We start from the raw sequence: 13,745 nt of genomic DNA on the forward strand, positions 1-13,745 counted from the left end.
TTAAATCAATTGATTTGTCTGTAATACATCGCGGCTGCGATGCCACTGAGGGAAGGCGGGGAGCGCTGGTACCTCCCAACGTTTGGGGTTTACCACCCACAAAAGCCCAATCTGATCAGGGTGGTCTTCGACTCCAGTGCTCAGTGCGCTGGCATCTCCCTTAACGACGTCCTCCTTACAGGCCCCGACTTAAACAATACCCTTTTCGGGGTCCTGCTACGCTTCCGGAAGGAGAAGGTCGCAATCTTAGCGGACATCCAGCAGATGTTCCATTGTTTCTTAGTAAAGGAGGACTACCGCGATTTCCTCCGTTTCTTATGGTACAAGGACAACGACATTAACAAGGAAGTCGTCGAGTACCGGATGAAAGTCCACGTTTTCGGCAATAGTCCATCGCCCGCTGTGGCCATCTACGGGCTGCGAAGAGCCATCAGAGAGGGCGCACGGGAGCACGGCGACGACACCGTTCGGTTTGTAGAAAGACACTTCTCTGTCGACGACGGCTTGATATCGCTACAAAGAGAAGACGAAGCAATCGATCTGCTCCGACGTACACAAACCTCACTCGCTGAATCAAACCTCCTCTTGCACAAGTTCGCATCAAACTGTCAGGCAGTAATGGAGGCCTTTCCACACGACGACTGTGCTCCAGCAATCAAAGACCTAGATTTAGACGGAGAAATCATACCCACGCAAAGGAGCTTGCGTCTCCTCTGGGAGATTATGACTAACTCCTTCACCTTCTCCGTGCCGACCGCAATCAAGCCATTTACCCGCCGTGGAGTTCTCTCCACTGTTAACAGTGTTTTCGATCCCTTGGGTCTACTGGCACCAGTTACAATCCAAGGAAGAGTCCTTCTCAGAGAACTTACCTCTGGGCTCTCTGACTGGGATACTCCCCTACCAGAAGACAAGCTCAGTAAATGGGAGGCTTGGAGAGATTCACTTCAAGACCTAAAACAGCTTCATATCCAACGTAGGTACACCGTGACCTCACCTACCGCGGCAGTGCACACAGAATTGTGTGTTTTCTCGGACGCGTCTACCAAGGCCATCGGTGCTGTGGGTTACTTGAAGGTGGTCAAGCAGGGTGGTCAAGTCGAAATAGGATTTGTAACCGGTAAGGCGAAGCTCACTCCCCAGCCCGAGCCGACTATTCCAAGACTTGAACTGTGCGCAGCTGTCCTGGCCGTGGAAATGGCAGATCTTATCCAGGACGAGTTAGACCTAGAGTTCGACGAGATCAAGTTCTACACAGATAGCAAAGTAGTGCTCGGGTATATTCATAACGAGTCAAAACGCTTCTACGTGTACGTTCATAATAGAGTTCAACGTATCCGCCTGCCTTCAAAGCCCGAACAATGGCATTATGTACATACTGAGGACAACCCTGCAGACCATGCATCGAGATCCCTACCTGCATCCCGTCTGGCGCAGACATCCTGGTTCACCGGACCCCCCTTTTTGTATCAGTCACCAACGGGTAAGACTCAAACGAGTGAGACATTTGAACTGATCGAACCCGAAAGGGACTCGGAAATTCGCACGCAAATACAAACAGGAGCCACCTACCTCGAAGAATTGACACGTACTAACGAACGCTTTCAACGGTTCTCCACTTGGCGTTCTTTAGTGAGAGGACTTGCGTTCCTCATTCACATGGCCAGATCACACAAACGTTCATCCCGAAACAGTAAATGTAAGGGATGGCACAAATGTAACCTAGCCCGCACTGCGGACGAATTGGCCCAGGCAAAGGACGTCATCCTTAAAGCAACTCAAAGAGCGGCTTTCGCAGAGGAGTTCAGCTCTCCAAGCTAATAAACCAATACCTAAGGACAGCCCCCTGAGGAAATTCAGCCCGATCCTGAAGAACGCTATCATCTGCATCGGAGGTCAGTTAATCCACTCCCAACTTCCAGCTGCAGAAAAGTGTCCGGTAATCCTGCCCAAAGACAGCCACGTGTCTTTACTGCTCACTCGCCATCACCATGAACAGGTAAGGCATCAGGGCCGTCACCTGACGGAAGGAGCAATAAGGGCAGCAGGACTGTGGATCTTGGGAGGTAAAACACTGATCAATTCAATACTTCATAAATGCGTAACCTGCAGGAAACTGCGAGGCGGTTTGGAAGTTCAACGTATAGCGGACCTCCCACCAGAACGCCTCGAGGTCTGTCCTCCTTTTACATATGTGGGGCTCGACGTGTTTGGTCCCTGGACTATCATAACGAGGCGTACCAGAGGGGGACAGGCAGAGAGCAAGCGGTGGGCCATTATGTTTAGCTGCATGAGTTCGAGAGCGGTACACATTGAGGTCATCGAATCTTTGGATGCCTCCAGCTGCATTAACGCTCTCAGGCGCTTCTTCGCACTGAGGCCCTGCAAAACAGTTAAGGTCTGACCGCGGCACGAACTTTGTTGGAGCATCAAAGGAGCTGGGGATGGACAAAACGGTGCAACAATACCTCAGTCAGCAGGGATGCAACTGGGAGTTCAACACACTACACGCCTCTCACATGGGAGGCGCATGGAAGCGGATGATTGGTATCGCCAGAAGAATTCTTGATTCAATGTTTCTGCAGCAAAGCACCCGACTGACCCACGAGGTACTGTGCACACTAATGGCAGAGGTCACAGCCATTATGAATGCACGACCACTCCTACCCGTGTCTTCTGACCCGGAAAACCCCTTCATACTCTCGCCATCAATGCTCCTTACGCAGAAGGCAGGAGCTGCCCCTCCACCGGGGGACTTCTCCGATAAGGATCTGTACACAAAGCAATGGAGACAGGCCCAGGCCCTGGCAAATCGATTCTGGTCTCGTTGGAGACAGGAATATCTACCTTTGTTGCAACACAGACAAAAGTGGTCAGAACCCCGCAGGAACCTTCAAGTTGGAGATTTAGTCCTACTCCGGGACAAGCAAATCGCCCGCAACTGCTGGCCAATGGCCAGGATCACTGCCACATTCCCTAGTAGGGATGGACATGTCAGGAAGGTTGAATTGAAAACTACCGACCAAGGCGATGTGACAATTTACCAAAGGCCCGTTACAGAAGTCATTCTACTTCTACCTAATGACTGATTTAGAGACTGAAGTTTGTATTATGTTCATTGTGACCTTACGAAGGTCAAGCGGGGAGTGTGCTGCCTTTATGGCAGTTATTTAGTTTATAATATTTTCGCGTAGTAATTTGTTAGCATTTTTTAGTTAAAGTTAGGATTGTTTAAATCAATTGATTTGTCTGTAATACATCGCGGCTGCGATGACGTCACATCCGGGTTCGCCGCGTCTTGTGGGAAATTACCGGTTTGAGATTCACGCAAGGGTGGGGGTCACTCACATGTGCCACCATAACGCTGACTAGGGTCTCTCTATGCACCAAAGACACAGTGAAAGCAACGCTGTAAGTTATTAGATAATCGATATTTCGAGTTAAAATGTTAACGCCGATTCTGTTAAAAGTAACGACGGTCGGTAAGGTTTACCTTTTCGTCAGTTAAAGAGTCGGGATAGTTTGTATTGAAGTGTATCTAAAGCAGCCAATGGAGCAGCTAGATTCTGACTGTATGCTGCACTTTAATGTAATGTAGTTATCGTAGTTTTACCTTTGCAAGTATTCACAATGTAAATGTGATATTTAGAAGGAAACAAACACTGTACCAATCCTGTATTGTTTTTCAACAGTTGTCACCATGCGTTAATGTGAAGAGTGAACAGTAAATGGTTAATCTTACTGCGGTCTCGTTTGCATTGATTCTGGTTTATCTCAACGTTTACCTCGGCGTTACTTCACACCCGAGCGAGAACGTTACAACCCTATCCACATGAGATTCTACCTTCAGGGAACTATGCGCCATTATTCCTGGATCACTCTGTTCTACTGCATTCCTCAATGCCCTACATTTACCATGTATTTCCTATTTGGATTATTCCTACCAAAATGTAGCCCTGCACACTTATCAGCATTAATAAGCATTATCAGCATTAAACTCCATCTGCCGTCTTTCAGCCCACTCTTCTAACTGGCCTTCAATGACCTACCATTGACCATATTTAAAATATACAAGGATATTGCCCGTATGTGAGGACTTGATTTGTAGGAAAATATTAAATAGAATCGGACTTCATTCCACAGAGCGAAAGAGAATGAGAGGAGATCAGGCAGAGCTATAGAAAATTCTGAAGAGTATAGACTGGAATTAGTTCATGAATTAAAAATTAATGGTGAAATGCTTAAAGGGAACCAGAAGAGATTGCTGTGGGTGCAGTCTTTATTTCCTGGCGTTCAGGAGAATGAAAGGAGATTTGATAGAGCTATATAAAGTTACAGCTAGACTGGAAGAAGAATTCATGAGCTAAGGATGAATGGTGAAATGTTTAAAATGAACAACAACGGGATTATCGTCATTCATACTGTGGCAACAGTGTGGAACACGGTGCCTGGGAAAGTGATGGATGCCGGCAGGATTTTAACATTTAAGAGAATTCCATATTGGTACATGAATGGGAGGGACATGGAGGGCGATGTTCTAATTGCAGGTTGATGGGACGAGGCAGATTAACATTTCGGCTGAAGGGCCTGTTTCTGCAATGTAGCATTCTAAGATTCTGAGGCATGTCTGGAGAAGGAATGGATTCACTGAGGACTCCGGTGTGCATTGATGTAGTGACTGAAAGAGAGGTTTCCTGACAAATTGACCGAGTAACTGGAGGTCACTCTGACTGGAGTGATGATGATGTGCAGGTCAGACAGAGCTAAAGGAGACACATTAGGATTTGGAATCCATAATCATCACAATAAATGGAGTGATCTGCAGGAAGCAGGTCAAGAATGGAGATACACGCAGAGCACTACAGCACTTCGGCCAGTTGCTTACCACTGGGAGCATTTAATAGGTCGTGGGAGCTTAACCCCACTACCACCCCCCGGGTATAGCAATTTAAAGCAACCAAGGGGGCGCTGTATTATTGAAAACAATAAATAGGTAAATTGGCTTATTATTGTCACATGCACCACGGTAAAATGGAAAACATTTCAGCATGCGATCCAAATTACATCACATCGTGCAATGAGGTTGTACAAGGAAAAGCAGAACAGAATAGTTTAGGGAAACAGTGTTTCAGTTGCTGAGAAAATGCAGTGCAGGCAGACGATAATGTAGAAGGTCAAAGAATAATAAGGAGATCAGGGTTTTGTTTTTTGGAACTATGCTCCTAAACTGTAGAATTCAACACCTAAAACTGTGCAGAAGTCTGCGGTACATATTACGACTGGCATTTTGTCTTTTATTTTCTAGTTTGCAGTTTATCCCGTTGTGATGTGGTGTGAACGGCATCGTCTGGATGAAAGGTGCTTTATAAATAAGTTGTTATTATTATTATTATTATTATTATTATTATTATTATTATTATTATCATCTCTAATTTCCTCCACATGTATGAATGAGGATTTCTCAGGAAGGGTGAGGATGTCCATTACCTCGCTATCAAAGGAGTCTCCCTCTAACCCCTCACCACAGATAAATCCCTCATCCTCCTCCCCGTATGTTCTAATAGATGGTTGCACTTCTAACACACACTGCGCAGCGGGCACCTCACTCATACCGGCCTGCTCCACCGTCACATCTGTCTTATCCACAGTGACGACAATGGAGGGAAAATCCCCATGGACTCCCATTAGTTGATGGGGTCGGTATGCAGAGTATATGACCCTCCTCAGGTTCCACCAGCAGCCTGATTCTGACGGTGAGACAACTTGGTCTCCTCTCCGCTCATACTGTTTAATACACTTGCCTCCAGGGAGACGCTTACTACTAAGTCCTGGGTGGAGGGCTCCAGGTCTGTCTTAATTGTGCAAACAGGCCTAGCACTAGTGTCCTGCACAATCACACCACCTACCATAGGGCTGGTGGCCACATTTGGGGATTCAGGATTTCAACCAATCTCTACCCGGATTCCCACCCCTTCCTGGGACTCCCCCGCATCTACATTCCCCTCTCCTCTTCAAGCTAGAGGAGCACACAGGTGCAGGATTCACCGATGGGGTGGCACTCATCGCTTCCATCACCCCGTCCGACTGTGCGCTTCCCCGAGCCTCCCGCTCCACTTCAGGGCAAATGGGCGTGAGCTCTGCGGTGTCGGGGGCCGAATTCTGAGTGTGTTTGGATTTCTTCCTCGCTTTCCTTCCCCGCACAGGCTCCACCCCATCCCTCGCCTGAACCTCCCTGCACGTAGCCTCAGGAACACTCGCCTGAACCACAGGGGTAGGACCAGAGACTGGAACAGAGGTAGGAATAGGGACAGAGATAGGAGAAGGCGCAGGTGTAGGTGCAGGAATAAGAATCCGGTGCAGAGGTAGCTGGGGCATTGTTGCCCGATGTGGACTCCCTAGGGATTTGGGTGTTAGGACAGTCCCTCAGAAAGTGCCCCACTTCCCCGCACGCATGGCACCGTGGGTGCTCACAGCTCCAATGTACCTGATAGCGTACCCCTCGTGCCGGACTGTAAACCGTCCCTCAACTTCGTCCTCCTTTTCCAGCTGCATGAATACCTGTCACCGGAAAGAGATTACGGTATGGAGGGTGCGTCTCTTAAATTTGTGTCTGATGGCATTTATCTCTGACCGTACTTGCCCCAAGCGTGCTAGTGAGGGAAGCAGATCCTCTTTGGGGATGAAAGGCTTAACGTGACCGAGGACGATGCGTTGTGTGGGAGCTGTCATCAGCTCCATCTATAAAAAGATGTTTTCCACCGTGATCCCCCTGCTAAGAGCCCGGTTCACTAACTCATCATTCTCCAGCAAAACACTGCCTTCCTGAACTCTTTCTCGGTGGTCAAAATACCACCTTTCCCCACCAGGTCTTCCATGGCCTCCGCACAATTTTTCAGCTTAATTCCAGGACGCAAAATACATTGCACCCCACATTCCACTTTCACCGACCGAAATAGGGCATTGTTCGAGGCAGGAGAGGCAGCCACCTTTGCATAACTCCCCGAAGGCCTGCGACTCCCTGGAGACTGGTCCGGCATGCTGGCACTACGCCCGAATCGAGAACTATATGGTGGTGCTGGTTATAAAGTCCTGGAGCGGTTTGGATAACTGGCCAGAAAAGTTTGTACTCAACAGTACCTTGCTGGCTCAGCGCCAGAAATTCCAATGCCAGGAAATGCTCCATCTGTCCTGAAGACCTCCCAGGCCGTGAGAGTTCAAGATGTCTCAACAGATGCTCCGGCTCCTACACCAAACAAGAATCATGAAGATGAGGGTGGGGGGGTGATGTTGTCCCGATGTTAGTGGGGTAACAATGGCGTTTGTCTCCGGTTTTTGAGCGAGAAGGCTTCCTGGCGAGTTGGCAGCAGCCACAGCAGGGTGCTACGCTGTTCGCAGCCGTCAATGAACCCAGTCCAAACTGGCAGAAAAACTCCAAACGAAGCTTCCACACTAAAACAGCCGCTCACTCACATGTCCAAGAGACATTTAGAACCACCTCCAATCTATCTCACGAACTTAACACAACAGTTCTTCCTCGATTTCTCCCAGCTCATTCAATACATTTCCATGCTGTGTCTGACCCCGGGAGTGTGTGATCGGATGGTTTCGAGGAAGCTTCACTCCGTATCTGACCCCGGGAATGTGTAATCGGACTGTGTGGAGGGAGGTTCACTCTGTGTCTGACCACGGGAGTGTGTGATGGGATGGTTTGGAGGGAGCTTCACTATGTGTCGGACCCCAGGAGTGTGTGATGTGACAGTGTGGAGGGAGATCCAATCTGTGTGTGACACCGGGAGTGTGTGATGGGAGGAGTGGAGGGAGATTGTGTCTCATCCCGGGAGTGTGTGAAGGGACGTTGTGGAGGGAGCTCCATGCTGTGTCTGACCCCGGGAGTGTGTGACGGGACGGAGCAGAGGGAACTTCAGTGTGGGTCGTAGTCCCAGAATGTGTGTTGGGATGGTGTGTGGGGAGCTTCACCCTGTGTTTGTCCCTGGGATTGTATGATGGGACGCTATTGAATGATATTAAGCCTGTGACTAACACTATCAGTATATGAGCTTCCAATCTCTTTTGTCTTTTTTTTCTGTGAGAACAAGGAGATCCTGCAGGACGGTGGGGGTCGGGATTGTGTGGGTATTTGGGGTGTGAGGGAGTCGTGTGTCAGCCTGAATGGGAATGGTTAGTGAAGGGGTCTTGGGGATCAGACACCATCAGACTGACATCCCTCAGCCTGGAGCTGAGACGCTGCAGTACCAGTGTGAGGAGCTCAGACCCATTATTGCAGTTCACCGGGGGCAACAGTAACCCCAGGTCACTATTTTTCTTCAAATGAGACAAGTTCAACACCAAGTCAGGAAGTAACAGCGGTTTATTGATTTCATCACGACAAGTGTAAATTTAACAATGTTAGATGAGGGATTTGGACCAGTTGGAGGAATGGGCTGAAAAATGGCAGATGGAGTTTAATGCGGACAAGTGTGAGGTATTTCAATGTAAATGGTAGGACACTGAGGAGTGCAGTAGAATAGATGGATCTGGGAGTACAGATACATAATTCCCTAAAAGTGGCATCACAGGTAGATAGGGTCGTAAAGAGAGCTTTTGGTAAATTGGCCTTTATAAATCAAAGTATTGAGTATAAGAGTTGGAATGTTATGCTGAGGTTGTATGAGACATTGGTGAGACTGAATTTAGAGTATTGTGCGCAGTTTTGGTCACCTATTTACAGGAAGGATATTAATAAGGTTGAAAGAGTGAACAAAAGGTTTACAAGGATGTTGCCGGGACTTGAGAAACTGAGTTATAGAGAAAGGTTGAATAGGTTAGGATTTTATTCCCTGGAGCGTAGGAGAATGAGGGGTGATTTGATAGAGATGTATAAAATTATGATGGGTATAGATAGAGTGAATGAAAGCAGGCTTTTTCCACTGAAGCTAGGGGAGAGAAAAAGCAAACAGGTCATGGGTTATGGGTGAAGAGGGAAAGTTTAAAGAGAACATTAGGGAGGTTTCTTCACGCAGAGAGTGGTGGGAGTGCGGAATGATCTGCCAGATGAAGTGGTGAATGCGGGCTCACTTTTGACATTTAAGAAAAACTTGGACAGGTACATGGATGAGAGGTGTATGGAGGGATATGGCCCAGGTGCAGGTCATTGGGACGAGGCAGAAAAATGGTTCAGCACAGCCAAGAAGGGCCAAAAGGCCTGTTTCTTTGCTGTAATCTTCTATGGTCCTAATGTGTGAGCTGCTGACGTACGGGAACAAATAAACTGCTTCCGATTCACTCATAGTCACACACAATTAACTGACCAGCGAAAAGCAGTGACAGATTGAATAATCTCACAGTCGGTCTCCATCGGGGAACCGATAATCTTTAAAATCACAGTTCAGGACCACGTCCGGGATCGCTGCAGATCTACTGTCCCATTTGAGGTATTTGTCAATTTAACATTATTATATCGGCCAGACTGCCGAATGCACTGTCCTCAGCAAAGGGAGCAAAAAGATTTTCTCCCCGGACAACCTTGTCCGGGTCACGGGGTCCCAGGATCTTCCTGTCTGTGTAATGACCCAGGGTCCTACGTGGAGGACTCACGTGGGAGGGGTCTCGAACGGGAACATCGGGCAGAAGCTGTGCCGCAGGACAAGAAGCGGAAATACGTCACTGAGGGACCGCTTCTGATGTCACAGAGCGCAAGACTGGAGCCAGTTCGGTCAGAATAGTTGGGAATTATACCTGGCGCACGTCTATTAAAGGTAAGGGTTGCAGTTAAAGGGGCATACGGGAAAACGGCCAAAATGTCCCCATCCCGCGAGCGGGGATGTTTACATATTCAGATATTCACATGGTCACTATCATTCCGGGGCTGGGTTCCTGCAGAGACTCCAGTTCCTTCCACCCGGTCTCACTGAAACGATTCCCAGCCTCACTGAAAACATTGTTCCTCAGCCTGAAACAGATGGGAGAATAAAGATGAAATAAACAGACCACATGTGAGTAACAGGGGACCGGGGTTAATGTTTCAACAACTCTCACAGACAAATATCACCAGAAAACCCGCGGATCCGCTGATATTTTATCACATTGAACACAAACACTCACCCAATCCGCTCCAGACTCGGGAGGGTCAGTATGAGGCGGCGGAGAGCGGGGACAGATCGGTCTGTCAGCGAGTTTGATACAAGGTCCAGCACCATCAGTGATGGGTTTGTACTGAGAGCGGAGACAAGATCCTCGACACCAGAATCTGTGAGACCGACATGGTTCAGCCTGAATATGACAGAGAGTGAGGGTGAAGGACACAGAGAGACAGGAGACAGTAGAAATCCCCAGTGTTTATCAGTAACACAATTACTGATCACATTAATGTTCAGTGTCAGACACCCAGTGACTGTAAACACAATCTCCCACAGTCTTGTACCTACCACAGTTTCTGTATTTTACACGCCGGGTTCCTCAGAGCTGCAGACACCAGTTTCACTCCTGAATCTCCCAGTTTATTAGCACTCAGGTCCAGATCCATCAGTGATGGGTTTGTACTGAGAGCGGAGACGAGATCCTCGGCACCAGAATCTGTGAGACCGACATTGTCCAGCCTGGAGATGAGAGAGAGTGAGAGTGAAGGACAGAGAGACAGGAGATGGTACAAATCCCCCGTGTTCATCAGTAACACAATTACTGATCACATTAATGTTCAGTGTCAGGCACCCAGTGACCGTAAACACAATCTCCCACAGTCTGGTACTTACTGAAGTTTCTGTACTTTACACTCTGGGTTCCTGAGAGCTGCAGACACCAGTTTCACTCCTGAATCTCCCAGTTTATTCTCCCCAAGTCTAAACACAAATAGACAAATTGATGAACATAATGATTCAAACCGTGGGTCTGAGGGAATTTCTCTCACTCGGATATTTCAGGAAACATTAAACCTTTCAGTAAATCACTGATCGAAGTTCCCATCACTGTCAATGTCCCTCACTGACCAGCTCCAGGGTATTCACCGAATGTCAGTAATTTAGTCTGTCGTTGTGACACTGTAAACTCCACATATTCTATTCCATTCCCCGATGGTTAGAAAAGTGTTCCTGATGTGAGAGGGTTGGGAGGGTCAGGGATGAAGGATGGGAGAAAGTCCCACAGTGAGGAAGATTTGTGAGTGGGAATGTGTCGATGGGAGATGTTGGAAGAGACCCCACCTGAGGAAAAGGGATAGGAAGACAGAATCTGCAGGAGGAAGGGAATGGGGAAGAGAGATCCCTCATGAGGAAGGGTAATGGGGATGAGAGGTTCCACAGGAGGACGGGGATGGGGATGAGAAGTTCCACAGCAGTATACCGATGGCAAAAGATAATCCAACAAGATGAGATGATCCAGAAATACATTGCAAGGGAGGGGTGGATCTGAACTGAGGCCCACAATCGGGAGAGGAGATGCGCCCATGGGTTCTGGGTATCTGGTAGTGAGCACAATCACACAGGTGGACTGATGGTGATAGTCACACACAGGGAAGGGCAGGGGAGGACAATCTCACAATGGTATTTCTTTCCTTCTCACTGGGACAGTCTGCTGACGGTAAGGGGAAGGGGGTGTGAATCTCTGACTCACCTGCTGCAGTCAGTGCCAGTCTGGGTGTCAGTAACAGTGAGAAGGAACATTGTCAATGGGCGTGTCACAGGCAGCAGGAAACACGGCCATTCCTGTGATTTACTACCATTAAACCAATGGTCGTTGTTCACTGATCTGATGAATTCCCCAACATCCCTTCACAAGGAACCACAGAACCCTCCCGTCCTTGGGGAATTACTGGCTGATCCCCTGGGCATTTGTCACAATACTTCACAATCTGATTTACTACAAATTTGACACAATTCGTTACTACAGTTTGACCCAAATCCCTTTACATTGAAGCAACACTGTGGAACAGGTTCACAGTTCAGAGTGAGAGATAAATCAAGTTACCTCAACTCCTGGCACTTGTGCAGCCCGGGTCCCAGCCGCTGGATTCCTTCACACTGAACATGGCAGTTCTGCAGGTCGAGGTGTTTTATTGTATCACAGAGTCCAATGGCATGAGACAGGACTGCGCAGTCAATTGGTGTCAGTATCATCCCATTAAATGAAATTGTTTCCACAGATCCCAGTGCGGCCTGAGCCAGTCCACGATTCTGAGACTCAAACAGGTAGTGCAATGTGTTCAGGAGGCTGCTTTTACCTTCTTCACTCCATGTGTTTCCACTCTGGCGTTTAACCTCCTCCTTCACCCAGTCAATCACCTGGCAGGTTGTCTGATGAGGAAATGGACCCAGAAACTCCTCCAGGCCCCGAGCTGTCATTGGGGAGGAGAGACCAGCAACAAAACGGAGAAATACCTCAAATCGCCCATCTGTCGTGTTGTGGGCTTCAGTGAGGAATTTCAGGATACCTCCGGGGTGTATAGTCAGGAATTGTGCGACTGCAGCTACAAACTCTTGGATGGTGAGGTGTGAGAATGTGTAAACCACGCTCCAGGCAGCATCCTCTCTCTCCAAAAGCTCCATCAGGAACCCGGACAGGAACTGGGAAGGCTGCAGATTGTACTTGATCAAATCTACATCTGTAAACACAATCTTCCTCTGGGATACTCCTCTGAAGGCCATCAGACCAACATTGAGTAACACGTCACGGGGTCTCTCAATTTCACGGCCATGGTTTTTCAGGATGTTGTAAATATAGTAGGAGTACAGTTGGGTGATGGTCTTGGGAATTCGCTGCAGGTCCCTGACTCTTTGTGTGAAGAAGGGGCCCAGTGCCAGAGCGAGGATCCAGCAGTAGGAGGGGTTGTAGCTCATGGTGTACAGGATCTCATTCTCCTTCACATGTTTGAAAACAGCTTCCGCCACCGTCTGATCTTCAAAATGTCTGATGAAATATTCCTTCCGTTCCTCATCAACAAATCCCAGGATTTCGGCCCAGATACTGATCTCTGCCTTTTCCAATAAATATAAAGCAGTGGGGCGGGTGGTCACCAGCACTGAACACCCTGGGAGCAGCTTGCCCTGGATTAAACTGTACACAATGTCAGACACTTCACACCACCACTCGGGATCTGGGCACTGGTGCTTGGGTTCTGTATCTCTCTGACTGTCAGCAAAATCAATTTTGTGCTTGAATTCATCCAAACCATCAAATATAAACAGTAATCCCTCTGGGTTCTTCCAGACCTCTCTCAGTAAATTCCTAAAGTAAGGATACTGATCCAGAACCAGTTCCATCAGGTTTATTCTGCAGTTAATGGAGTTTAAATCCCGGAATTTGAAACTGAAGACAAACTGGAATTGTTGGTATATTCTCCCCGTGGCCCAGTCATAAACAATCTTTTGAACCATTGTTGTTTTCCCGATCCCTGCGACTCCGGCCACTGCTGCTGAATTCCCAGATTTGGACTTACTTCGGGAAAAGCTGCTCTGGAATAACTGATCAGTCTGGATTTTTTCTAACTCTCCGCGAAGGTGTTTCTGTCTCCACTCGTCATGCTCTTTGCCTCTTGCCAGCAGCTCATGTTCCACCAGTCTCCGATCTCGAACAGTAGAAATGACCGTGAGCTCAGCGTATCGATCAACCAGCTGGAAAACCTTCACCTTCTCCGTCATCCGGATCGTGTTCACTCTCAGTGTTTCAGTTTGTGCCCGCAGAGTCTCCTTATGTTTCTGTTGAATATCTTCCATGGGAACAGAGAACATTGTCAAAATGTTAAATGGCTCAACTGA

At 48.1% G+C, this 13,745-nt stretch overlaps 1 protein-coding gene across 3 annotated transcripts in view; it reads right to left on the reverse strand.

Annotated features, from left to right (window-relative positions):
• Nucleotides 1–8,354: 8,354 nt before the first annotated feature.
• The window catches only part of LOC140720661 (NACHT, LRR and PYD domains-containing protein 3-like), a 50,965-nt gene continuing 45,574 nt past the window's right edge, over nucleotides 8,355–13,745 (reverse strand). For all 3 annotated transcript variants that reach the window (XM_073035514.1, XM_073035512.1, XM_073035513.1), the window contains exons 10-14: nucleotides 11,959–13,696; nucleotides 10,749–10,835; nucleotides 10,425–10,595; nucleotides 10,102–10,269; nucleotides 8,355–9,949 (exon numbers count right to left, since the gene is read on the reverse strand). In XM_073035514.1, the coding sequence (XP_072891615.1) occupies nucleotides 9,841–9,949; nucleotides 10,102–10,269; nucleotides 10,425–10,595; nucleotides 10,749–10,835; nucleotides 11,959–13,696 (2,273 nt within the window). In that variant the 3' untranslated portion in view covers nucleotides 8,355–9,840. The remainder of the gene's footprint in view (nucleotides 9,950–10,101; nucleotides 10,270–10,424; nucleotides 10,596–10,748; nucleotides 10,836–11,958; nucleotides 13,697–13,745) is intronic.

This window comes from Hemitrygon akajei, unplaced genomic scaffold (assembly GCF_048418815.1).
Source record: "Hemitrygon akajei unplaced genomic scaffold, sHemAka1.3 Scf000045, whole genome shotgun sequence".
Lineage (NCBI taxonomy): Eukaryota > Metazoa > Chordata > Chondrichthyes > Myliobatiformes > Dasyatidae > Hemitrygon > Hemitrygon akajei.